At 42.6% G+C, this 25,129-nt stretch overlaps 1 protein-coding gene across 3 annotated transcripts in view; it reads left to right on the forward strand.

Annotated features, from left to right (window-relative positions):
* PAX3 (paired box 3) overlaps nucleotides 1–25,129 on the forward strand; it is a 96,552-nt gene that overhangs the window by 47,369 nt on the left and 24,054 nt on the right. For 2 of the 3 annotated variants that reach the window (XM_047871355.1, XM_047871353.1), the window contains exon 5: nucleotides 17,882–18,087. In XM_047871355.1, coding sequence (XP_047727311.1) covers nucleotides 17,882–18,087 — 206 coding nt within the window. The remainder of the gene's footprint in view (nucleotides 1–17,881; nucleotides 18,088–25,129) is intronic. The other variant, XM_047871354.1, reaches the window with a different exon arrangement.

Genomic DNA, 25,129 nt, shown 5'->3' on the forward strand with positions numbered 1-25,129 from the left:
ATCCCTACCTAGGATATGTTCCAGGTTCCAGGATACTTCCTGAAGGTTAGAAGACAAAGCAAAATGGCTTCCCATATTTATCATGAGGTTCTCTGAACGATCTGTGAAGGGCATGTCTCCACTGTTATAGTTTATAGGATAAGCTTTACTCACAGGCTGTGGAAGTGGCTACATCCAAGAGTTGATTTCAGCAGAATTGGGCAAGAAACACCATGCCCCTGTGAAAGATTCTATGTAGCTTATAATTATGACTACTGGTTGACTTGTCTGTCCCTGCTACTTGTGGTAGGATGGGTTGTCATTGCCACTGTTGATGGGTGTTTAGACCTTTCGTGGAGGGACGTGTGGATGTAGAAAGCGAGCGTCTTTCTCTTGTGCATTGCATTTAGGGGCTTTCTGGCTTTAGCAGCAATTCATGAGTGGTAGTGGGTTTACAACAAAGCAAACTTCAGAACCTTCACTGATAAGGATGCCTTTCAAATTCCCGCAAAGGCCTCAACAGTGTGTCCCATGGTCATGTAATTTTGTAAAACATGCCAAATTAAGCTAGTTTTATGTCATTTAAAAATATTTATGTATTTGTTATTTATTTATTTTTGAGAAAGAGTGCACATGTACAAGCGAGTGCGGGAGGGGCAGAGGGAGGGTGGGGAGAGAGAGAGAGAATTTTAAGCAGGCTCCCCACCCAATGTGGAGCCCAACGCAGGGCTCAGTTTCACAACCCTGAGATCATGACCTGAGCTGAAATCAAGAGTTGGACACTTAACCGACTGAGCCACCCAGGTGCCCCTGTTCTTTGATTAAAAGCAGCATTCCCAGCCACCAAATTGTAGAAACTTCAGGCTCCACAAAACATCGATCTGCTTCTGGCTCTATGTTTTCAGGGTGGGACTTACTCAAACCTTTTTGGAAGGGAAGAAGAACGTCTTTGTTGAAAGATAAGTAGGATCCTGGAAGTTGAGGGTTAATCTTCCATAAGGCCTACAGTTGAAGAAGAAATTGTGAAAGGGAAAGATCTTCTCTGGGAAAGAAGCACGTAGACGCTGTTGGTGTCCTCCTATATTCAAAGAAATTTGAGAAGTTTGGGAAAAAGAGGGGCATGTGTCTTCAGCTGATCAAAAAGAACCTCTTATACACTCATCTTTTTCTTTTCTAGAGAAAGTGAAAGCCTTAATGTAATGCCATTTTAATTTGACATTGGCTAATACATTTTGTATAATTGGTGCTGCATCATCTCCTACAATAATAATGACAATATGGTGGTGATGGTGATGAGAAAAACATGCATGTTATGCGACCGTTACAGTTTACTGAGCACTTTGCTGTATTTTTTTCCTCATTGGTAATAACCGAAACCAAGAGAAAGTCTCTTTACCTATGGCCTGTGGATGCCTCCCAAATTAACTGGAGTCCTATGAAAGATTGAGGTAGAATGGAGTCTCTGTGCTTCTTTCAATATTCTTTCCTTATTTTGTGATGGAGCCGTGACACCATCAGTCAGCTTCTCTTTTGCAAATTCTTCAGCATCATGGCAGTCAAAATAACCATTGAACTTTGACACACAAAGCCAGTGCTCTTAGAATGGCCTCTAAGTTTTTGCTTGCAAAACTACTCATCTGGCAAGCACAGAACCAAGATTCCCTCAAAACCTGCTCTCGGTGGTGTTTGCACTCATTAGATTTGTCTGTGTGGACTTACTAGTTGCTCTGCTGACCTCTGACTGTTTGACCCATTAAATGAAAAAGCACCATTGGGACGCACAACTAAATTTATAGCAGTTCAAGGAAGTGGTCAGAGAAATGTATGGTTGCAAAAGAGCTGACCTCAAAGTTGAGTCAATAGTTCAGTTAAGAAGCACAAGTGCTGAATGTATGGAAAGTATGAAGTGTTCTTGCTGTCCAGAGAAAGGAGGGGTATTGATGGGTGGGGGGTTCCTGGGAAGTTTGGGGACCTATGAGGACATCATGTTAAGATGGGCAGAAAGGGCACGCCAGCTTCGGTTAGTTAGGGTGGGAAAATCAAGATAGGACCAGTCCTTGGTCCCTTTGGCAAGCTCATGGGATTCTGGAAAAGTACGTTTGTTCCAGTCCAGTGAAAATAGTTCCATACAGTGAACCCTTAGCAGATTTTTGCGTATGTGTTCAACTTCGCGTTAATTATTAGTGTTCAGGATGCCTGGGTGGCTCAGCTGGTTAAGCATCTGACTTTGGCTCAGGTCATGATCTCACGGTTCGTAGGTTTGAGCCCTGCGTCTGGCTGTGTGCTGACAGCTCAGAGCCTGGAGCCTGCTTCGGATTCTGTGTCTCCCTCATTCTCTGCCCCTTCCCGGCTTACGCTCTCTCTGTCTCTTTCAAAAATACATAAACATTAAAAAAATTAATAGGTTTCTACATTTTAAAGCAGATTTACTCAGAAATACACTAATCATTATTTCTTATAAAAATGGTTATTAGTCATCTATATTTGAATATATATGTTACTTGAGCAAAGAAATTTGCTAATGGTACTAAGATGATAGAAATTATTTTCATGCATTTTAAGAGAGAAGGCCTGATGATTATCTTCTCAACACCTATTTGGCTAATGCCTAGCTGGCTTGTTGAGACTTTGGGCAAATCCTTGTAAACACTCCGAGTGTCAACTTTATTTTTTTAAAAAGGATAATACTGTCTAACTCACAGAATTGTTAACAAGATATAATAAAGAGTGTTAAAAGTCAGGAACAAAAACAGCATCATGTAATGGTTAGATGTACATAGAATGGTTGAGAGGCTAAATGTTTACTTTTTTTCCCCCCAAGGCCCAATTTGAGTCTAAAGTCCATCTCATTTTGTTCATATTTATTTAAAAGTGTTTGTTTGTTTGTTTGTTTGTTTGTTTCAAATAAGCTCTACACTCAACGTGGGGCTTGAACTCACAACCTCAAGATCAAGAATTGCCAGCCAGGCGCCCCTGATTCATCTTTAGATTCAGTGGTTCTGGGAGGGGGACTGTAGCTACCAGAGCTGACTAGAAAATAGAAGTCAATTCAGCCACAGAGCCACAGAAAATTATGCGTTGACACTGTGAAAAAAGGAAAGAACCAAAATTTAGAATTCAAAGATGTAAGTTGGAGATTTAACTCTGCCACTAACAAGCCAGGTGATGACAGAAGTATCATTTCATCTGTTTGAAACTCAGCCTTGTTTTGTTTTGAATCTGTAAGGTAAAGTACGGTCTGATGATCTTTAAAATGATTTCTAGCTTTTAAAGTTCTAATGCCAAGCAGCACGTTTAACATAAAGCATGACCACTAGCAAGTAGTGGTAAAAAAGATTTTAAACAGTGATGTATTCATATCCCCGCCCCCCCCACCCCCCCGTAATTTACATTGTTATATACCTGGATGTCATCTTGCTGTGCTTCTGCTGGTTTTCTTCTCCAGCCGGTGTCCCGCTCGGTGCACCTACTGATCCTGCTCTGGCTTCTATCAGGGAGAAGGAAGCATTTTAGGGGCCCCCTCTTACTAAGTGATAGCCTAGTTAGAAATGGGGATAAGGATTGGGAGGAATGGTCAGTAAAGACAGCCACCTTGGATGCTTCAGGCCTTTGAGAAGCTTTTAAACAAGACTGGCTTATTTATAGTGAGATGTATGGGAACAGCTTCTGTGCTCGTTGGAGTGAATTATATGCTGGCGTCCTGTGAATGCAGTGTGAGTACATGTCATTTATCTTGGTCCGTATATGGAGAGATGGGCACATGCTTATATTTGCACCTTCAAATGTATCTGCAGGTGTATATGAGTAAACAGGAAGGAGTAATGCTACATGATCTCAGAACTCAAGTTAAATTTGCACATAATAATACTATCAACCAAATTTGTTGTTATTACCAAAACGACAAAGATAAATTCATTTGAATGCTTGCTGGACGGAAGAGTTTTACTTACCTTTTTAAGGTGTAATTAATCAAGAAAGAGTTTTTAAAAACTTACGTTTCGTTAATAATATACACAGAACATGGGGCGCCTGGGTGGCGCAGTCGGTTAAGCGTCCGACTTCAGCCAGGTCACGATCTCGCGGTCCGTGAGTTCGAGCCCCGCGTCAGGCTCTGGGCTGATGGCTCGGATCCTGGAGCCTGTTTCCGATTCTGTGTCTCCCTCTCTCTCTGTCCCTCCCCCATTCATGCTCTGTCTCTCTCTGTCCCAAAAATAAATAAAAAACGTTGAAAAAAAATTTTTTAAAAATAATATACACAGAACAAAAGAATGGAAAGAAACAAGTAAAGAAGTTTGGTCAATCTATATCTAACTCTTGCTCTGTCCATCCATTCATCCAGCCAGCCAGCCAAATGTCCATTTATAGAATCTAACTCCTTAATTCAAAATCCATAGTGATTGTTTTGGATTCTGGGGTTATCTTTTTTTTTTTTTTTTTTTTTTGCGCTGCCCAAATTTTATTTTTTACTGTAATGTACATTTACCGTGTGAAAACAAAAGTGCCCCCAAAATAGAAAATATATTTTGTCCACGAAACCCTTCTTAGGAATAAACTTATCGTTGGGTAGTGAAGAGTGGGACTTGAGTTTGAATTGGATTAAATATTAGCACTATCCTGACATGCTGATGGGGTGATTCCCAGTTAAAGTCACTGGCCGGCGTGAGTGGAAAACATGAGTAGGACTATCGTTGGTTTCCATCCAAGAGGGTCTGTAATTTATTCAAAGCTGCCAAGGATCAGGACATGTTTTCAGACCCTCACTCTCCCACTCTCGTCCCTCAGAGCAGGCTTTCCCAACTCAAAAGGACTTGTCATCAGTCTTTTGGGAAAGGAGTGCCTGGGGTCAACCCACTGACTCTAAAATCGCTTACTGCATTATTACTCGTCTTTGCTAGGATGGACAGCTAACCCTCTTCTCTTCTTTCTTCTCTCCCTCCATTGCTCCCTTATACCCAGCATTTCCTTATTAATTTCCCTTCAGTTCTGAAAGATGATTCCTGAAAAGGCAACATAGAGGGGCAAGGCAGTTGTCTAGTAATTCACATAGAAGCCGGCTACTGAAGACATCCTTGTATTTTTTTTTTTTTTTCTTCTTCTTCTTCTGAGACTGGGTGCCTGAGCTGTTCACACTGGCTGGGGACACGAATCAACACGATCAGAGAGTGAACTGCTTAAAACTATATTTCAATTTTGTTTTTTAGACGTGTATCAGTAGACATAAAAGCAGATGCGACTTTGCCTCCGAGCAAACATATTCAAAGCTCTTTCCCATGGAAACCAAAATGAATGTTGGCATAGAGGGGAGGCCAAGTATATTTAATTTCTTTTAGGCTCGTTGCCTGATTTTTGATCCATCAGCCTTCTTGTTCAGGCCCTGAGGTACTTGGGAGCACAGAATTTATTTACTTTCAGAGCTACCTTAAACATTGACACACAGCACAGGCACGTGTCCTGGGTCAGCAGGAGTAAAGTACCCTGGCCAACATTTTGGATTTTTAAGGGAATTAGATATGGAGCAAGAGCTGAATATCCTTTTTAATTGGATACATGTAGACCGGCTGATTATGGACAGGATCTTTGGAAGAGGTAGCAGATGAGACATTGGACGAGGCTCTTGTTTCACAAATTTGGGAATTTCTACAAGGCTTCAGTGGCCACTTTTCCCTCAGTCTTAATCTAGAGAGAGCATTTTCCTCATGCTAGTCCGTTATGCCTGGTGAGCTTGGACAATATGGTGGTGAAGGGAACCAGAGGGGGGCCATATTTGCTGAGGATATATTGCTCGTCGGGAACTGTTCTGTGCTTTACAAACGCTCGCCTTTCCTTTAAATCCGCCTTTGAGGCAGGTGTATTGAGCCACACTTACTAATGAAAGAACCGGTTTCAAGGGTTAAGCAGCTTTCCCCATATCAGCAGCTTTCCCCATGCCATATTGGGCATTTGGAGTCGACTGGCCTGTCTCCAGGGCTGGAGGTCTTCTGCCAGGACGGCCAGCTTTGTGTGCCCAGACCTCTGGAATCACTTCTGAGTTCAATGGTGACTGTTGCTCAGACGCAAAGAGAAGAAAACATTTCAAAAAGCGGGGAGGTTGAAAAATCGTTCATATCCTCTACTTAGTCATCTCGACCAGTTGGCCAACTTCCCAGACCTGAGCCTCATACCTCTGCAGGCTGAAGGGGCGAAATCACTGTCTCTTCCTCGTTTTCCCTTCCCTCCCAGCCTCGACTGAAGTTTCTTGCCCAGTAGGTATTCTGTGAATGATTTCTGACGGTGACCTTGATGTTGCCACTAATTCCTGTGCCAGCGAGAATTAAGCTCAGCCTCCTCTCTTGCCTCCAGGAAAAGTTTCCTCTTTCGCTTATGTTCAGTTATTACCTCTTTCTCTCTTCCAAGAGGCCATAACTGGCCCAGGTAAGATTTGGACTTTCAAAACAAGCTTCCTGTGCTGCCCCTTTTCTGAAACCCTCACGGAATCCCGTAGGAGACAAAAAGCGAAGAAACAATCTTGAAATGCCATATGGGAGGTGTCAGTGAAAGCATCTATGTATGAATTTGATCTCTATATTAAAGATCACAGGCTCACAGAATCTATGGCTCCGTTATTCGGTAAATAATGTATCTAGGTGTTTCAGCCTTGAGGGGCCGTTTAATCCCCCTGTTGCTGCAGGACACGGCTGGATTATCTTCTGTGTGTACCCAGGCTTGGCCTCCGTGGAGAGAGCACTGCGGTGGGAGCCAGGTGATGCGACTTTTGCTTTCTGACTTTAAGTCCACACATTATTCATCTTTGCATCCTTGGTGCCGAGGACAACATCAGCCGCTGTTTCCTGAAGCATGTGTGTGATTCTGGACAACCCTGCTTGCTCTCTGGGCTTCGGCTCTGAGACGAAGGGACTGGCCTAGGGTTTCTGATGGTTCAGCAATTGCAGGAATGCTTTCCCCTGGTCTGTCCAGCCTGTCAGGCCTCTATCTCTTTATGTAGGTTTCTGGCACAAAAGGTGTCGTATTTAACTTTCTTCTTAAATCTGCCTTTCTTGTGTTGGGTTCCCCCCCACCCCCCCCCCGCCCCGAATATCTCCCGCCATGCTAATCCTGACAAAATTTAGTTGTCGGTAAAACAGCGTGGGTCGCGTGTGTCTTTGCTAGTCCTGTCTCAATAAGGGTGGCAAAAGCGTTCTTTTGTTTTTCTACCCCCTGAAAGGCTCTTTGTGCAACTTGTTATCTCTTTTTTATATTCAGCTTTGGATTTATTTGTCGACGTGAAAGTGACTGATGCACACAATGGCAAAAATATCCAGTCGTGGGAAATAAAGGTGAAGGCAGGGTGGTTCTTTGTCTTTGTCCACTGTGTCGCGAATCAGGTGGTGTCTTATTTTAAAGCTCTGTTTACATAGCTAGGGTTTCTGTTTCATAGCCAGCGATCTCTGTTAGTAACTGTGCATAACATAATTTTCACACACACCAACCACCACTGAGAATACCGCTCACCTTTTATAGTTGTGTTTTCACAACTGATTTGCAGAGTTGACTGTGACATCTGAGTCCTGGCAGTGTAGACCAGGAAGAAAAAAAATGTGATGATATTGGCTACAGTTTTTCTTCCAGCCCACATCAATCTTCCTCCTCAAATGGCAATGCTAATTAGATCTTATATTTGATATATACGATCTTATATTTGGATAACCTCTCTGCGTTCTCATGGATCAGGTAGGTTACATTACTCCCCAGACCTCATTTTTCCCCCCCATTCATCTATAAGACGGGGGTGACAACACTCCTCCAATAGGGTTTTGGGAAAAATGAAAGAACGTGTACATGAAGGAGGAAGGAAGCAGGAGTTGACTATAGCAGTCAGTGAGTCAGAATAGCAGCCTTTCATATATCACTGTTGGTACTGTTGACTTAATTTTGCCCAGAATGTTGAAGGAATCATCACAAGAAGGGCTTTGAGGGACCCATGTTCTGTCTCTGGGTAACCAGTTTACAAAGACATGATTTCAGAGGTAAGCCGTCCTGCATGGCAGTGGATGAACCACACTTGGACCCGGGGGGGGGGGGGGGGGGAAATGTGGTTTCAATTCAGATGCAGTAACAAAAACATTAGCCAAATCTTCTCAGAAAGCAAGTCTTTTGCAACATGGTGTCTCCCACCCCCATAGTAAAGAGATATGGAAGAAAGATACCTAATTACCACATGGAACATCATCTTGTGGTCCATTTCATAGGTTCCCCCACCCCATTTGTAACATCTTAGAAATGCAGACTTAATCGTGAGAGATTAAAAATGCCTATTGTTCTTTCAAAGGGTTTGCAGTGTTCTGATTCCTCCCCCTGCCCCAACTCCCTTCTGTTGAAAATCTAGAAGTTGTCCCATTTTTAGCAAGTAATAACTGTGTCAAGCTGTGCCGGCAAAAATGTCCCAACACAACTGTTAATAAGCATTGTCATTTTAAGCATGAAACAGTTTAGCTAATGATTTATCTCTTATAATGTAGCACTCGGGGCAGCTGTATGATTGGTCTCTTTAGCAAGTCAAGTAATTTCTTTAACAAAATGTTAAGCACAGATGGGCCAGAAGCTGTCAGTTAACTATTATTGTGTCTACATCTGCTTGCTTTCAATGCACTGTTTTATGTATTCAGTCAGTAACTTAGCCGCAGCTCCGTGAAAAGGCGAACCTACTCTGATTGGCAAATAAAATGTTCATTTGTCTCTTCTTCCTATTGTTTTGTTTTGGTAACACATGTCAGCAGCTCAATTACCCAGTTCATTAACAGCTCCCAAAGGACATGATGGCCAGCCCGTGATAAGAGGGCCATTGTGGCACATATGGTCAATAATGGCCTCTCTCTTGGCAATTGTAAATAAAAGTCACTTGGCTCTTTTCCTTTTCACAGGAGAACTACCGTTTTCCTGTTCCCCTTCAGTGTGCAAATTACCTTTCTTTGCTCCATGCAGCCCAATCCCCGGGAAACCAGAACCTAGCTTGCCTGCTTTTAGGGCCATGGGGACTTAACACGGAGAGAGCGAGCTCTGGTTCTTAATTTTAATTATGACTGACTTTTAAGCTCTTGAGGGGGGAAATTCTTATCATGGGAGACTATTCTTAGAAAGCTGTTAACTGATTAATTAGTCAACTAATCAGTTTTCCTAATTGAATAGCAACACATTTTCTTGGGGCTTTCCTCTGTTTCTCTTTGAAATGCTCCAGTGGCAGTGACCTCGGCGTTTTTAAAAAGCCGTTAAACAACTGCAAATAAAAATCGTTCGCAGGGGTGGGGTAGGGAAGTGTCACTTCATCTTCTCCCTCGGTGAGAGAGATTCATGTTGTTGAGAGCAATTCTTGTCACGTGCACCTCCAGGTCGTAAACCAGAGGGTTCAAGAAGCCACGGAGGTAATCTGGGTCAGTGTCAGGGTCTCTAAGCAAGTAAGGATGCGTCCTGCACTTGAAGCCTGGGGAGGGAGGTGCTGAAACACTTTGGTCACGATTCTGCGGCTCCCCCAGACGAGATGCTGTTGTATCTCGGGAAGAAAAAGGGCCCAGGCAGGTTTTTCCTTAAATGTATCAAGTGCATATAGCTGTTACAGGCCATTTACTGACGGGGCTGTGACGAACAAGGAAGCATAAGCCTTTCTTTCTGGCTTTGTTGTTACAAAGGAGGCCTTTGCGGTGACCGATGATCAGGCGAGGCCGTTGGGACGAACTCCACTCCGAGTTAAGGTGTCGCAGCGTAACCTAGCTGCAGGTGCGCCGCGCACCTGACATTGCGCCGAGATCGGGACCTTAGGCTCTGGGGGGTCTTTGGGGCCGTGCTGCTCATCGCCTGGGAGGCAGCTTGGCCGCTCTGGCGGCTCCGTAGCTCTTATCTTAAGTAAACACCCAACGGTCCATGTCGTGCACTTGCGAGAACTCCGGGGCGGGTGTGCAGCACGCGCGGCCGGCCGGATTCATAACCAATCTGTACTCTCCTCCCGGGGCGGCAGGCACTCGGGGAGTTGTTGAGTGTCAGGGTTTATTTGTGCTATTTTGATTAGCACCAACCTGGCAGGAGCTTATTTTCCTTCTAATGACCCCGTGCTGGGAGAAGGCGGCTTCTGAGGGAAGGACCTGGGGGCGGGGGGAGGGGAATAGCGTTACATCTCTGCAACCCCCAAATGGGGACTGCGGGGCAGGGGCCGCAGTGGGGAAGTGGCTGCGGGTCTTAATTAGATGGAGTGTTCTGAAAAGAACCTTTCTTGGAGAAAGCCCAGAATATTCTTGCCACAGATCGTCCTACCTCCTTTTATTTTATTCTTATTCTTTTTCTTTTTCTGGGGGGGGGGGTACTTGTTAAAGATTCTTGGCTGGCACCTTTGGAGAAGTTGTAGAGGCGACAAAAAGCAAAACAGGACCCCCCTCCCCTCCACATGGACCACCGATGAGGTGACGGGCCATTTCTCCCTGTTTATCCACCAGCAAAATAACAGCTCCTCAAATGGTCCCTGAGTCAGGAATTCTGGGAAGTTCTCTTGAATGCTTGATCGTTTGTCAGGTCACTTGCGCACTTTCTCCGTCCACCTTTGGATTTGGTCGTCAGTCTTCCCGTGTGTTCCTTTCAGGCGGGTATCTCTTTTCCTTTCTGTATCTCTTTTCTTTTCTTGACCTAGATAGGATTTAAACACACTTAAAAGAATAATGTCGCCGATTACTTCTCAGCTTGTGAATTAATGTGGAAGAGAAGGTTCCAGGTGCTGAAGTCTCTAGACTGGCTTGGATTAACCCCTACTGTGCATCCATTTCAACCTCCCCCCCGCCCCTGGAAGAAAAAAAAAAACAACCAACCTCCCCTTTCTCATCCACTCCCGGCTTTCTTTGTGTCTGCTGCTCCCTGCCAGGCAGGTGTCAGACCCCTGAATGAGGGTCAAATGCCCCGTTGATGGATTCCACAGATGGAGCGTGGAAATCGGTAGAATAGGCCTCAGCCACAGGCCATTTCTTGGGATCCAACAAAAGCCTCCAAATAAGTCAACAAAAATCCCAAAGATCACAAAGGGAAAATGTCATTTGTCATTTACTCTGGGTCTGTGAGGGAATATCAGTCTTGCCTCACTCCTCCCGGCTTTCACCCGAGTAAACACGAGAGAGGTCATTCACATCTCTCTCAGTGGAGAAGGGCCACTTCACATCAGAAAACAGTTAGCTGTCCCATCGTCCCCTTCATGCTGGATGGCAACACCCACAAACGCAGGAGACATTCTGCAGTTAGCCAAGCGGGTGCCTCAAACTTCGAGCTGACCCGTGAAAGACCTTGTGGAATATACCTGCGAGGTCCCCTAAGACCTTCAGATATGGGAGGAAGTGATCTCGGGGAGCTCTCAGGCACGATTCGTACTTTGATTTGTGTTGTATTATTGTTATTTTTTAATCAGCAAGACACAGCTCTGAGTACAAATGCTGATAGGTCGAGCTTGCAAAGATTAGTACAGACGAAAAGACCGTCTGATGTGGTCTGGGGCCATCTTAGAGTGAATGACTGATGATGACGTTCAGCCTCAGAGCCCGCGGAGAGAGATCCCCCCCCACCTCCTCTGTGTCTGTAAATTGCATCGTATTATATCTGGGACAAACATAGAGTTTAAATGGTTGTCATGTTTTGATTCTTTAATTATTCAAATGAAAGGTCTTGCTGAGAAGAAAGACAGTGTGCCAAATTCATGCTTGTGAATTATTTTGTTTCTCCATTTTTTGCCTGTCTCCCATCCCTGAATTATATTGGTCTGGAAACCAATAATTATAGAAGTCCACGTGACTAAATCCCTATAAAATTGAGGTAAGATCTCATGTATAATAGCGTTAACTAGGATGAAATATTTCTTCAGGCTACAGAAGAGGTCACAAGGGGTTAACGGACAAAGACATACTCTCTAATTCCGTAATTCCTTCTTTAATTAAACTTCATGGTTGGTCCGCTGGTGGTAAATACTTCTGCCTTCTCCTCCCAGTTTGATTTGTTTCCGAAGGAAGAATTTGTAATCCTGTGGGGGTAATGATTGTTGCCTATGCTTGACCTCTTTCTCTCTCTCTCTCTCTCTCTCTCTCTCTTTTTTTTTAAACTGATGATGTCCACGTTCCCAAGGTTAATCTTGGGAGTTAATGCGAAATCACTGGGGTCACTAAAAATTTGGCTCCTGAGACCTAAAATTAGCTTGAGAGGGAAAAGGAAGAAATGACCTTTCATACAAAGCACGGAACTGACACACTGAGGCACCTGGGGAGAGGTGACTGTTTCCCTGGGATCACTCTGGGGCATCTACTAAATAACTTGTGAATACCCCAACAGATTTCAAGTTATTTATTCCTGCACTTTTGTCTGAAAACAGTTTGAGGCTACTTTACAGGGCTTGAGATCCTTTCACTAAGATGTTTTTAATAGCAAAAAAGAAGGATTTAGTAAAGCTGTAAAATGAATGATCAGTTCAACTGCTTGTGACCAATAGTATCTTCTAGATTGACGCTGGATCTTATGACCAGGGCTCTGCGATGATTCTTAAGGGAGACTTCAAATGGTCAGACTATTTTGTTTTCTTAAATAAATTCATTCAGCGTCTTGGCAAATGGATTAGTTTCTTAGGGCTTTACCCTTGTTTAACGACTACACTTGAATATACAAAGAATTCAATATATGTTCACTGAATGGAGTTAAATTCGATCAGGAAATTGATTTGGTGTATAATATTAAACAGTTGTGTTTTCATAAATTTCATTTGATTCTAGGAAGTTTTTGAAAACCTGGCACAAATGAGTTATTGGTAGCAATCAGCTAAATAACTTGTATTAGAATTCCTGTTTGGATTTGTTTCTGGTATTTCTCTTCAAAAGGACTGTGTGTGTGTGTGTGTGTGTGTGTGTGTGTGTGTGTGTGTACGCACATGTGCATGTGCGCGCACACACGTGAGAGAGAGAGAGAGAGAGAGAGAAAGGAAGGAACTGAGCACCTATTTAGAACATACCAGGCTAGAAGAAAGAAAGTATGTCCTCCGAAGCCCCATACACCTGGGTCAAATCCTAGCTTCCTTAGTCACGTGATCTGAATAATGTTGTCTCTGAGTCTCAGTTTCCTTTTTTTGTACAAAGGGGTATTTATTTCACGGGGTTTTTGTGTACTTACATTGGTAAGAGAGAGGTTTGCTCCAGGCTCATTGGAGACATTGAATTACACTAATGTATAAGTCAGAAAATGGATTGTGAGGGGGTTTTGAAAATAGAGTCAAAACTTTCAAGGTCTGATAAGAATATGGATTGGGGTAAAATTGGAGAATTATGCAATTTAGAGCAATACAATCTCCACTCAAAAAGTCATGTATCATATGTTGGTGTGGGTTTCTTATGAGAGCGATTCTGGAATTTCAAGTTGGGGAACAATATCTCTATTTAATGAATAATAAAGCAAACTTTGTGAAGGCGTGTGTAGAATATGACTAACTTAAATGCCAGTGAAAATCTCCTCTTAATATTAAGGCTAGACAGAAGAAGTAATCCAAAGAGATTATATTACTGAAGAGATTATATTTAATCTAGTTGTTATATCCCGGCAGTCTATTTTAGAGAACTGTCTTGTGGGGTCCAAGTCATAACATTAGAAAAACTGTAGTTTCTTTGTGTTGAGCTGTCTGAAAAAAAAAAGCCTTGTTTTTACTTTGCTGTAATATTTAGGAGGATTAGGTATTTTGTATCTAGTATCTAGAGGAAAGTTGAATATGTGAAATAGATGAACTTCAAAATACTTTTTCTTGTGCTGTTAAAATGTAAGTGTCAGACTTGTTTTTGGTAAAAACGGAATGATTCAAATGCATGACATTATTGTGATTCATGTTCTGCACAAATAATGAATCTTATTTCTATTGGGTGATACAAGACACGGTAGTGTTTCCATCTTTAGAAGTAGCTAGTATCTATCTCCTAGCTGGTAGATTAGTCTTGGGTGGCTGACTTAACATATCTTCAAGCCCACATCCTTTTGGGCTGTACAGATGGGGACAAGTTAGAATTAACTGGTACAACTGTGGCTTCATGTTGCCAGAAAGGATCCATTGGTTCGGATAATTTTCCCGTAGAGAAATCAGTCAAGTCATTTCCTCAGTGTCTTTTGAAATGGTGCTTTATGGAGGTTTTCCTAGTTAGGCACAACCATTGGACTGCTCTTGAATAAGCAGTCTAGAAATACAAGTAGCGACTTATTAGCTTGTCAAAGAAAATTTTATTTTTAGTGGCAAAGCCTGTATTATTGAACTCCTAGACATTGAGTCTTTTTAATTTTTTTTTTAATGCTTATTTATTTTTGAGAGAGAGAGAGAGACACAGTGTGAGTGGGTGAGGGGCAGAGACAGAGGGAGAGAGAGAATCTAAAGCAGTCTCCACGCTCTGAGCTGTCAGCACAGAGCCCGATGCGGGGCTTGAACTTGGTGAACCGTGAGGTCATGACCTGAGCTGAAGTTTGACGCTTAACCAACTGAGTCACTCAGGCGCCCCATTCTGAGTCTTTTTAATTACTAGCTGTTGGTGATCAACTTGTTTTTTAAAAAAAATCACAATCCTCAGAAAACATTGATAATTATTTCCCAGAAAAATACAGTTGCGCAAATACTTGCAAAAACTTCCAAATAATTTTTGAGGATTTGTGGACTCCTGAACCTCATTTCAGTCCATGCTGGGAGACTCAGACGGGCAGCATTTCCATTTAAAGGTGCAAAATAGTGGCAGAGAAATCAGTGTTGGTCCAAAACTTAAATTCTACCTGGTGTTTCCATTCAGTCATCATGTGTTTATTGAGCACCTACGGTGTTCCAAGGCTTCCAACAGTGAACAAGATGGAGAGAGGCTCACAAAGCTTATATTCAGGGGGATGGGGATGGTTCAGGTGAAACACGGTGGCCTTGACCCTCAGAATTAACTCTCACTGGTACTCGCAAATGTAAGCAGCCCCCTTTCTTCAGAAACTAGAGGTGATGTTGATTAATTGACCTGACAGTGCATGGCACATCATATTTACTTGGGAGGATTTAATAACCCTAGAGACTCCCAGAGGAAACATGAAAATTTCCACATACTATTATCCTAATGGGATCATAGTCCGAGAAAGGGGAAGCAAAGATTTAAGGTTCTCACAGGCAGAGGAAGCTGTGGGTCAGCCCTTAAATGCTGTTGGGGCTTGCACCTGAATTTACAGAAGACAGAAAAGTCAGGGCAACAGAAACTGGAAGCAGGGAAGGGGAACATTTTATGGTACGCAATGGTCTTAGGAGAACGACTAATCCATTTCTAGAAAAGTGTATTATGTATGCGGAAGTGTTGCTTTGATAAATTACAGCAGGAAAAAATATTATATACTGGGGAATTTGGGGAAAGAAAATGAGAGTCTGGAATATTCTGTAGAGGTGGTTCTCAAAGTATTGTTTAGGATCAGTAAAGTTGGCATGCCACCTGTGAAAGCAGAAAACTCTGGAACCGGGTGGGGGCAGCAATCTGTGTTCTCACAAGCTTTTCAAGTGCTTCTGATGCTCCAACAGCTCAAGATCCACTGCCCTACAACGAGGCACAAATTACCGCTCTTTTAATCGGACTCACATTTATCAAACACATACACACATAAGTTGTATTGGGAGCGTTTGAAGTTTATAATGCAACGTATGGCACATTTCTTAGCGTGTTACTGCTCCTTTGAAACATTCCCACACTTAAAGAAAGTCTGGTTTTATTTCCTAAGTATCCTAAAACAAGATTTATATCAAATTAGACCATTTTAGGGGCGCCTGGGTGGCTCAGTCAGTTGAGCATCCAACTCTTGATCTCGGCTCATTTCATGATCTTCTGGCTCGTGAGTTCAAGCTCTATTGGGCTCTGTGCTGACAGTGTGGAGCCTGATTAGGATTCTCTGTCTCTGTCTCTCTCTCAAAATAAATAAAATAAACTAAGAAAATGAGACCATTTTATGTTAAATTAGACAACATAACATAAAAACCAAGCTTCATGGCTAACATATAGCAGAGCATTATATATGATGCTTCCATTTTGCTTTTACGTACAGGAGCTTGTTTTTCTTTAATTTGTCACATAGATTATTAATTCGCTCTCTTAATTTTCAAGTTTGAGTGTGAGTAAATTACAAAAGTATTAAATATTAAAAAATTAAAATTATATTTATGGGTTATGTTGGACGCGTACCCCTTTTGGGCAGCTTATAATTGATACTGAAGTAGAATGTCATTTTTGATTTCTGTAGGGCAGAGTTGTTGGAGTTTAAGATAAATGAGAATTGGTACTTTTTTGCATTTTGTCATCGCTTCTGGCACCACCTGTGTTTCCTCGGGTCCTACAGCCTGGGTGTGCAAAGGAGTTACCTTGACAATGACATTAATGATCTACAATTCCTTCCTCATTTGCAGATAGCACACTTCAGCCCCTTCCCCAGAGGATCCCTCAGCTATTTGGGGGGTTTTCAGAGTACATTTGGATATGCTCAGGAGCAAGGCCCTTGGGTGTCCTGAGCTCTGCTCAGAGTGTGTGGCCTGAGAGCCCTCTGATGGCCCCTTGCTACTGCCCTGATGTCCAGGGCCTCCGGGAGATGGCTGCGCTCCTGCCCAGAGCCCTGTGTCTGCTGTGCCCACAAACCTCAGAACACTCTCCAGGCTGACAGTTATTGTGTTATTGCGTCATTAATGCAAATTCCTATCTAATTTCCGGGTTCCTTCCTCTCTTTTGGAGATGCTCACACACTAACTATGGAAAATCTCCTTCCCTGATGTCTGCTAACACAGACAAACTCAAACTTGCTGGGATGGGGCCTGCAACGGGCCTGACTTCAGGGACATGTGACCTATGCAGTCGCTCACTCATGGCCCCATGCTCAGAAGGGCTCTGTGATTGCTTTTTATGCTCTGTTGTGGCCGTCTCACAATTGCGATAATTTTTGAACACGGGCACTCGTATTTTAATTTTTCACCGTGTTCCTCAAATGAGGCGACAGCCTCTGGGCAGCTGCTTGCCATTCAGCAGAGACCCAGACTTTGAAGTTTTGGTGTAGGGACAGGTCACTAGACTATGCCTGCTTTTTCTGGAGTCAGTTCAGGAGGTTTACATCAACAGTATCTAAACTCTTCTTAAATATTTCTCAGTATCTGGTAATAAGATACTAACTATAAGTATGGTTTCTTCTGTAGGAGCAGTAGAGTCTATACATTTGTTGGGATCCTGTAACAGTTCACTATTATTGGCTTTTTAGATACTACATTAGTTTTGGAATTTTTTTCTTAAAAAAAATTTTTTTTAACGTTTATTTATTTTTGAGACAGAGCATGAACGGGGGAGGGGCAGAGAGAGAGGGAGACACAGAATCGGAAGCAGGCTCCAGGCTCTGAGCCATCAGCCCAGAGCCCGATGCGGGGCTCGAACTCGCAGACTGCGAGCTCGTGACCTGAGCTGAAGTCGGACACTTAACCGACTGAGCCACCCAGGCGCCCCTGGAATTTTTTTCTAAAGAACCACCGTTTTAAACAGATTTCCTCATGTAAAAGTTGGAGAAAGTTAATTTGGAACCAAATTAAACGATTCATTCATCAAACACAGATGGAGTACCCATTAAGTGTTAAGGACAAGGGCCATAAAAGTGAAAGAATGCCTGTCCCTGTTTGCTAAGATCTCATAATGGACCACGACTGACAGATGCAGAGAACAATGCTTTCTGCCTGGGGGGCCTGGAGACAAAATAGGGGAGGAGGTATCATTTAATAATATAATACTGCAGAGAGGGGCTTGGTGTCCCAGGGAAGACACTGGGGATGGACGTTAGGATTTGAATCATTAAGGCTTGGTCACCCTTGTTTTTTGACCCCCATTTTATCACCTTCTCTCTCTTGTGCCCTTAGCCTCAGCACCCCAATCGGATGAAGGCTCCGACATTGACTCCGAACCAGATTTGCCCCTGAAGAGAAAACAACGCAGGAGCCGAACCACCTTCACAGCAGAACAGCTTGAAGAACTGGAAAGAGCTTTCGAGAGAACCCACTACCCTGACATTTATACCAGGGAGGAGCTGGCACAGAGGGCGAAGCTCACGGAGGCCCGAGTACAGGTACTGACTCCAGACAGCCACGTCCTGATTGAATCCGGACAGGAAACGAAAAAGTGTCCTCTCATCTGAAGCAGATTTGAAACCAAGAAAATAAATATGTTAGCGAAGGCACTTCATTGTGAACTGTAGCCTTTAGTAGTATAAAGGTCCCACCTTTCTCTCTAGTGCCTTTTTGAAAACGTTTATTTATTTATTTTGAGAGGAGACAGAGAGAGCAGGGAAGGGGCAGAGAGAGAGGGAGAGAGAGAATCGCCAGTAGGCTCTGTGCGGTCAGCAGAGAGGCTTGAACTCAGAAACCGTGAGACCACGACCTGAGCCAAAACCGAGAGCCAGATGCTTAACCGACTGAGCCACCCAGGCACCCCTCTCTCTGGTTAAGTTGCCTCATCTGGAAATGCTGTGTTCTTCCCGGCGACTTGACTTTCATAGTCAAAGTGAGGTTGGAGACTCAGCAGTGAACTGCTCAGTTGACCTGGTCTCTAGATTGATCAGTGCGTCTCATATGCAGCTGATTACCTCTCCTGTTATAGACTTTTTGAGAAATAGCCTCTTCCAGGTTACAAAGCCTCGTCAGAAGAACTGTCTCATTCAACTTGGCTTTCCGTGTATCATAGTGCTAACAAAGGGAAGGAACGCTAAGAGGGATTAAGAGAAATCTCTCAAGGAGCTGCAGTCTAATATGGTTAATGCAGTCAGCACAAATAATAGTAATAAAAAACCAGATATAATAAGTACCCGAAGACAGAAACAGAGTGCAGTGAGAGTTAAGAAGAGGAAAGAATGAGATCTTGCTGGAGTAACAGGAGAGGCTCACCAAGAAGGCCGATTTAAGGTGAACTTTTGAAGCTAAAGAGAAATTCACTGGTCAGGGAGGGTGGGGCGAGTACAACGTGAGTCAACACATGAGTTACAGACCTGGTGACATTTCATTTCCATTCATGTTGAAGGCACAGTGAATTGTTCAATTCGGCTGGAGGCTAGGGAGAGGTAAGAGGGGGCAGGGAGGAATATAGTTGGCCATCTAGGCTGAGGACATCCTGCGGAGGGCTTGGGTTTCAGGGGAAGGCTCTCACAGTTGATGCGATAGGCAGTGGAAGCCGTGGGCATGAAACGGGTCAGTGGCCATGGGAGTGGAAGGGAAAGGATGGTGGCCAAAGGTAGCCAGAGCTGGAATGTAGGCAACCGGTTGTGTAAGCAGGACGTGGATGGAAGGGTGAGTGAAGAGAAGGGCCACAGATTTGGGGAGGTGGTATGGTGCAAGTGTTTTACAGCTGGAACTATCGAATCTCTCTACCCGTTACATTGGGATACAGTGTTCCTCTCCAGAAACGACCACCACTAACCACAAATTATGATACTATGTGTACATAAATACTGTATTATACAATATATGTAGTGTACGTATTCTGATATTACATGTAACAGTGTTACAAATATGATATACCTCGAATCTAATTGTTTTATTATAGTTCTGTGATGACCTGATTTAACTCTGAAGTCAGATCCATTCCTATCTCTATTCTTCCAGCAAACTTTTATTGAGTGCCCACTAGGTTCCAGGATTTGGTCCCTATACTCCCTGTGGGTCAAGCCCACATCCCGAGTCCGTCCTTTAGACAGACAGAAGACAGCTCTGAACTCGGAGTCAAAAAATAAGCACGGATTTTAAAGAAATCAAACAAAGAGAGTGACGGGAAACTAAAAGAATGTTCAGTGTTGTTGTACCTCGTTCCTGCCTTTGCCAAAAACAAGGACGGGGGACAGAATAAATCTCAAGCCCTTGCAATTTGCGCAGTGCCCTGCATTCACATCTGGCTCAGTGAATGTCAGAGGAGAATGAGAAAGGCCCATTAGCTTGCAGAGGACATGGGATCAAACCAATAAAGAGTGGTTCATATTTTTCTATACAGTGACCTCCTCTCCAAAGCAGGGCCCTCATTAACCTAACAGCTGTCCTAATGTGGCTTTAACCCGGTGACTCTTTACATTCCTTATAGCTTCATTAGTTCCCTTGAGACACATCATGTCTTGCACCACAGCTATGATCTACAGCCTAACAAATTCCCTACAACACCCGGCATATGGATCTTTTACTTAACACAGCAGGAAAAAGAAGGGAGTAGTTAATCACTGATTAAAATGCCAGAACAAAATCCTTTAGTTTTTAGAAGGATCTGGGAAAGCAGTAGCAAAGTCAACTCAGTTTGAGTGATAGCCAGAAAGTGTGAGTTAGTTTAATTTGGGGCACCTGGGAAAACCAAACACCAAACGAACCCCCCCTCCCCACCCCCAAACAAGTCTACATTCTATTTTTTCCCCATGAGTAAAATATTTCTAAAGTCTTCTGGGTACAGATGGCATTAACGTATAATAACTTAGGCGTTTGTCAGTATTTCATAAAAATTTGTTTAGACAGTAGCTATGTCGTGTTTATCACAACCGAATCTGAGTACACAATCTAAGAATTACACCAAAGCCTGATTTGCCCAATTCCCCTCCTGGGTATTATTATGCAAATAACGGGAAGCATTCGTTTTGTGGGGAAGAATGCAAATATTTATGATGTGCAAAAGTTTTGGTAAATATTCCATCTGAGAACTCCACAAAGCAGAGAAGTATCACTTTTCCCACCAGGATAATGGAAGACAGCAAAGGAAGCTGTTGGAGGAAACAGCATTTAATTAGGAGTCACAAGATGTGGGTTTTGGTCTCAGCTTGCCAAACGTGTTTTGTTGAGGAAGTCACTTGATTCTGCTGTAATCCTGCTGGCTTCAGTTTTTTGTTGTCGTCGTTGTCATTGTTGTTGTTGTTGTTTTGTTTTGTTTTCAAATATGGGATAGGTTAGATCAGATGATCTCAGTTTGGGTCCACAGATGACCAGGATAATCATGGAAGAACTTCAAGAAATCTAGGAGACTTGAGATTTGTACACACAATTTTGTGCCTTTGCCTCTGCCTCTGCGTGTGTGTGTGTGTGTGTGTGTGTGTGTGTGTGTGTGTGTGTGTATGCGTATACACAAGCGTTAACCAGAGAGGGGTCCCTGACTTTGTCATATTCTCAAATGTCATCTTCCCCTCTCCCATCCCCCGATTAAAAATAACTAAGGGGCACCTGAGTGGCTCAGTTAATTGAGCATCTGACTTGATTTGGGCTCAGTTCACGATCCTGGGATCGTGGGATCAAGCCCTGTGTTGAACTCCACACTGCGCATGAAGCCTGCTTTAGATTCACTCTCTTGTCTCCCTCCACCCCTCTCCCCTGCCCTCTCTTTCTTTCTAAAACAAAATAAGTAAATAACTAAATATCTAGGATGCATGATTTCTCATCAGTAATTTGAGATTCTCAGGGAAATCCAATAGGGACTGAGTGATTGATTGATTGATTTTAATTTCAGTATAGTTAACACACAATGATGTATTAGTTTCAGGTGTACAATATAGTGAAATTCAACATTTTTATATGTTATTCAGTGCTCATCACAATAAGTGTCCTCATAATCCCTTTCACCTATTTCATCCATCTGCCACTCACCTCCCCTCTGGTAACCATCAGTTTGTTCTCTATAGTTAAGAGTCTGGTGTTTGGTTCATCTCTTTTTTCTTTTTATTTCTCAGTTTTCACATGAGTGAAATCATATGGTATTTGTCTTTCTCTGATTTCACTTAGCATTATAACTTCTAGATCCATCCATGTTGTTGCAAATGGAAAGATTTCATTTGTTTTTATGGCTGAGTCCATTGTATGTATGTATGTATGTATGTATGTATATGTATATCTATCTATCTATATATCACATCTTCTTTATCCATTCATCTATCGATGGACATGTAGGCTGCTTCCATAATTTGGCTATGGTAAATAATGCTGCAGTAAACATAAAGGTGAATATAGCTTTTTGAATTAGTGTTTTCATATTCTTTGGGTAAATATCCAGTAGTAGAATTACTGGATCATATGATAGTTTTATTTTTAAGTTTTTTTTTTTCAACGTTTTTTATTTATTTTTGGGACAGAGAGAGACAGAGCATGAACGGGGGAGGGGCAGAGAGAGAGAGGGAGACACAGAATCGGAAACAGGTTCCAGGCTCCGAGCCATCAGCCCAGAGCCTGACGCGGGGCTCGAACTCACGGACCGCGAGATCGTGACCTGGCTGAAGTCGGACGCTTAACCGACTGCGCCACCCAGGCGCCCCTAGTTTTTACGGAATCTCCATAGTGTTTTCCACAGTGGCCGTACCAGTTTGCATTCCCACCAGTAGTGCACGAGGGCTCCTTTTCTCTACATTCTCGCCAAACACGTGTTTTCTTGTATTTTTGATCCCATGGGAATTTGAAGCCATCCAGCAAATCTGTGTCGTTCAGAAGTTAAGATAGGTATGGAACATTTGGGCCTGAATTCCGTAATGATGCAAAGATATCATCACCCTGAAATTCTCAGCAGGAGTTTGCTCTTGGGGTGAATGAAGATGCATGCAGTTGAATTTGCCTTTCTGTGTGTTCACGGTCCTCTGACATTCCTCAGAGCCTGGTGCTTCTCCTTGTCAACCTTACCCATTCTTCCCCCCGCCCCCAACCTGTTCTCTGTACAGTGGTCACAGCTGGAAAGCAGCACTGGGAGAGTGGGATGTGGAAAGAGAGGGGGTGTGGAGTGAATGAGAAGGTCCAGGGATATTGCAGCTTATCCTGAATTTACCTACTTGGAAAGTACTATGTTGGCCTTGTCACATTACACATCGCTGAATGTTGTGTTTAATCAAGCATTTTAAATGTTGTGAATTCCCTTTCTAAGCATTAAGTATTATATCTTCTCCCCATTTTTCCAATTACATTTGAAATAACCCATCTGGAATAATGTAGGTTAGCTTGCCTTTGAGAACCACACCAAAAATCTGGACCAGTAATTTCTTGATGGGCAAAATTAGACTTACACCATGGGATAATTAGCACTAATCCATGAAACTTGGAAGCAAATTTAACCCAAGTCTCCATTCAAGCCAAACTGGCTTTCAATTATTTGAGGTGTTATTTGGGCACTTTCCTGCTTGCTCATGGGCACAAAAGGCTTTGGCTGTAGACCACAGAGCTGGGAAGACAAAGCAAGGGTTTAATTCTTGGGTGTCTAAGATAGTGACGGCATGATGTTTATACTTCATAGCTGACTTTTTATTATTATTATTTTTTTTACATTTGTTTATTTTTGAGAGACAGAGCATGAGCAGGGGAGGGGCAGAGAGAGAGGGAGACACAGAATCAGAAGCAGGCTCCAGGCTCTGGGCTGTCAGCACAGAGCCCAATATGGGGCTCGAACTCACGAACCGTGAGATCATGACCTGAGCCAAAGTCGGACGCTTAACCGACTGAGCCACCCAGGCACCCCAATAGCTAACTTTTATTAAACACTAAATAGGTGTTTAATAAATAGGATGCTAGGTGTTCTTTCAAGGGCTTTAATTGTAGTGTCTTACTTAATTGTCACAACAATCTTGTGAAGTAGCTTTTTGTTTCTCCCATTTAGAAGATGAGAAAGCAGAGGCCCACAGATAGTCAACAATTTGTTCAGGGTCACAGAGGTAGCAAGGTGGGGGGCATGGGATTCAATTTTTGCCCGGTCTGCATTGTACCTGGGCGAATAAAAGGTATTATTGTATCTTTTAAAGCACAAAGCTTTCTTCAACTTGTATTGTTGAAAGTCTGGACAAATTGGTTACGTATGTGACCCAAGAAGGGAAAAGTTTAAGAAAACCTTATTCTCTTTTTGTGGATCATTATCTTTTTTTCCCACAGTTATCATGATGTGATGAGGATCTTTCAATCAATTTAAATTTTGCTTCAAAAATTCATTGGATATTACAGTACCTCAGAAATGGGTCCGAAGATCATTTCCAAAGGCAGGAATACAGCTTTGTGGAAGGGGTCTGTTGAGGGACCAGTAGGGAAAGATCCGGGGGCAGATGAAAACGAACCAGGTGGCAGTTCATCAGATGAATTAAAAACTTGCTTTGAGGGAGGATTTTGATGCCCTGTGGTATTATACAGGTTAATTATCAGCATTTAGCTGTAGCTAATATCGTTATCAACCAACGTATGCCTCCTGCCCCACTTTCTTACCATGTTAGGTGTTATGTGGAAGGCCAGGTAATGTGTGGGGAGGGTGAGATTACATTGAATTATAGATCATAGACTTATATTTAACACGTAGGTAGCCAACTTTGTAAAACTTGTTCTTTCTGCCCTACTGGCTAAGAAATTGATGCAAGACCCATATTCTTCTTTGGAACATCAGAGGCCAGTTTGTTTCTGTTACCCATGCTATTCTTTTCAGAACAAAGAGCAGTTTCTAGTAATTGTAACAACTGAGTCATAAATGCATTCCACCCATTTCAGATGAAGTTATTCAGTGTTGTGCACTCACCCAGCTCATTTAGTAGATGAATCATTGATGTTTAGGAATTAGTGATACAATATTGAATACAATGTTAGTGATACAACATAAGACCTCTGAACGCTAAGAGAATGTCTTTCAGTCAAAGATGGGGTCATAACAGTACCCCAGGATCCCTGTGCTTGGTCAGTTTAGATATTGAAAATGAAGGTTATTTCAAGGACACTTTTTTCCTATTAAAAACAGTAGCTACGTCTTTTACGAGTTTCAAAGTAGAAAGAAAGCAAGGACTACTTTCTGATATATATATATATATATATATATATATATATATATATATACACACACACACATATGTAATTATAAAATTATATATAAAATATATATAAAATTATATATATTATTGTTAATATATATATTAATGTTTCTTTTGGCAGATACAGCTGGTTCTAGGAAATGCAGAAGGCTGGCAATGGCAAGATAATAAAAAATCTGGTTAAATGGCTAGAGACAGGAAGGACAGTCCTTAGTAATCTCTGGTTCTCTCAGGAATAGCCCTCTGGATTTATTTAGCCTAAATTTAAACATCATTTAAATTCCTTCCACTGGCAAACTCTTGAACCTCCTGTCGAAGGTTTGTTTTGCAGTAAAGATTTGCT

This window comes from Prionailurus viverrinus, chromosome C1 (assembly GCF_022837055.1).
Source record: "Prionailurus viverrinus isolate Anna chromosome C1, UM_Priviv_1.0, whole genome shotgun sequence".
Lineage (NCBI taxonomy): Eukaryota > Metazoa > Chordata > Mammalia > Carnivora > Felidae > Prionailurus > Prionailurus viverrinus.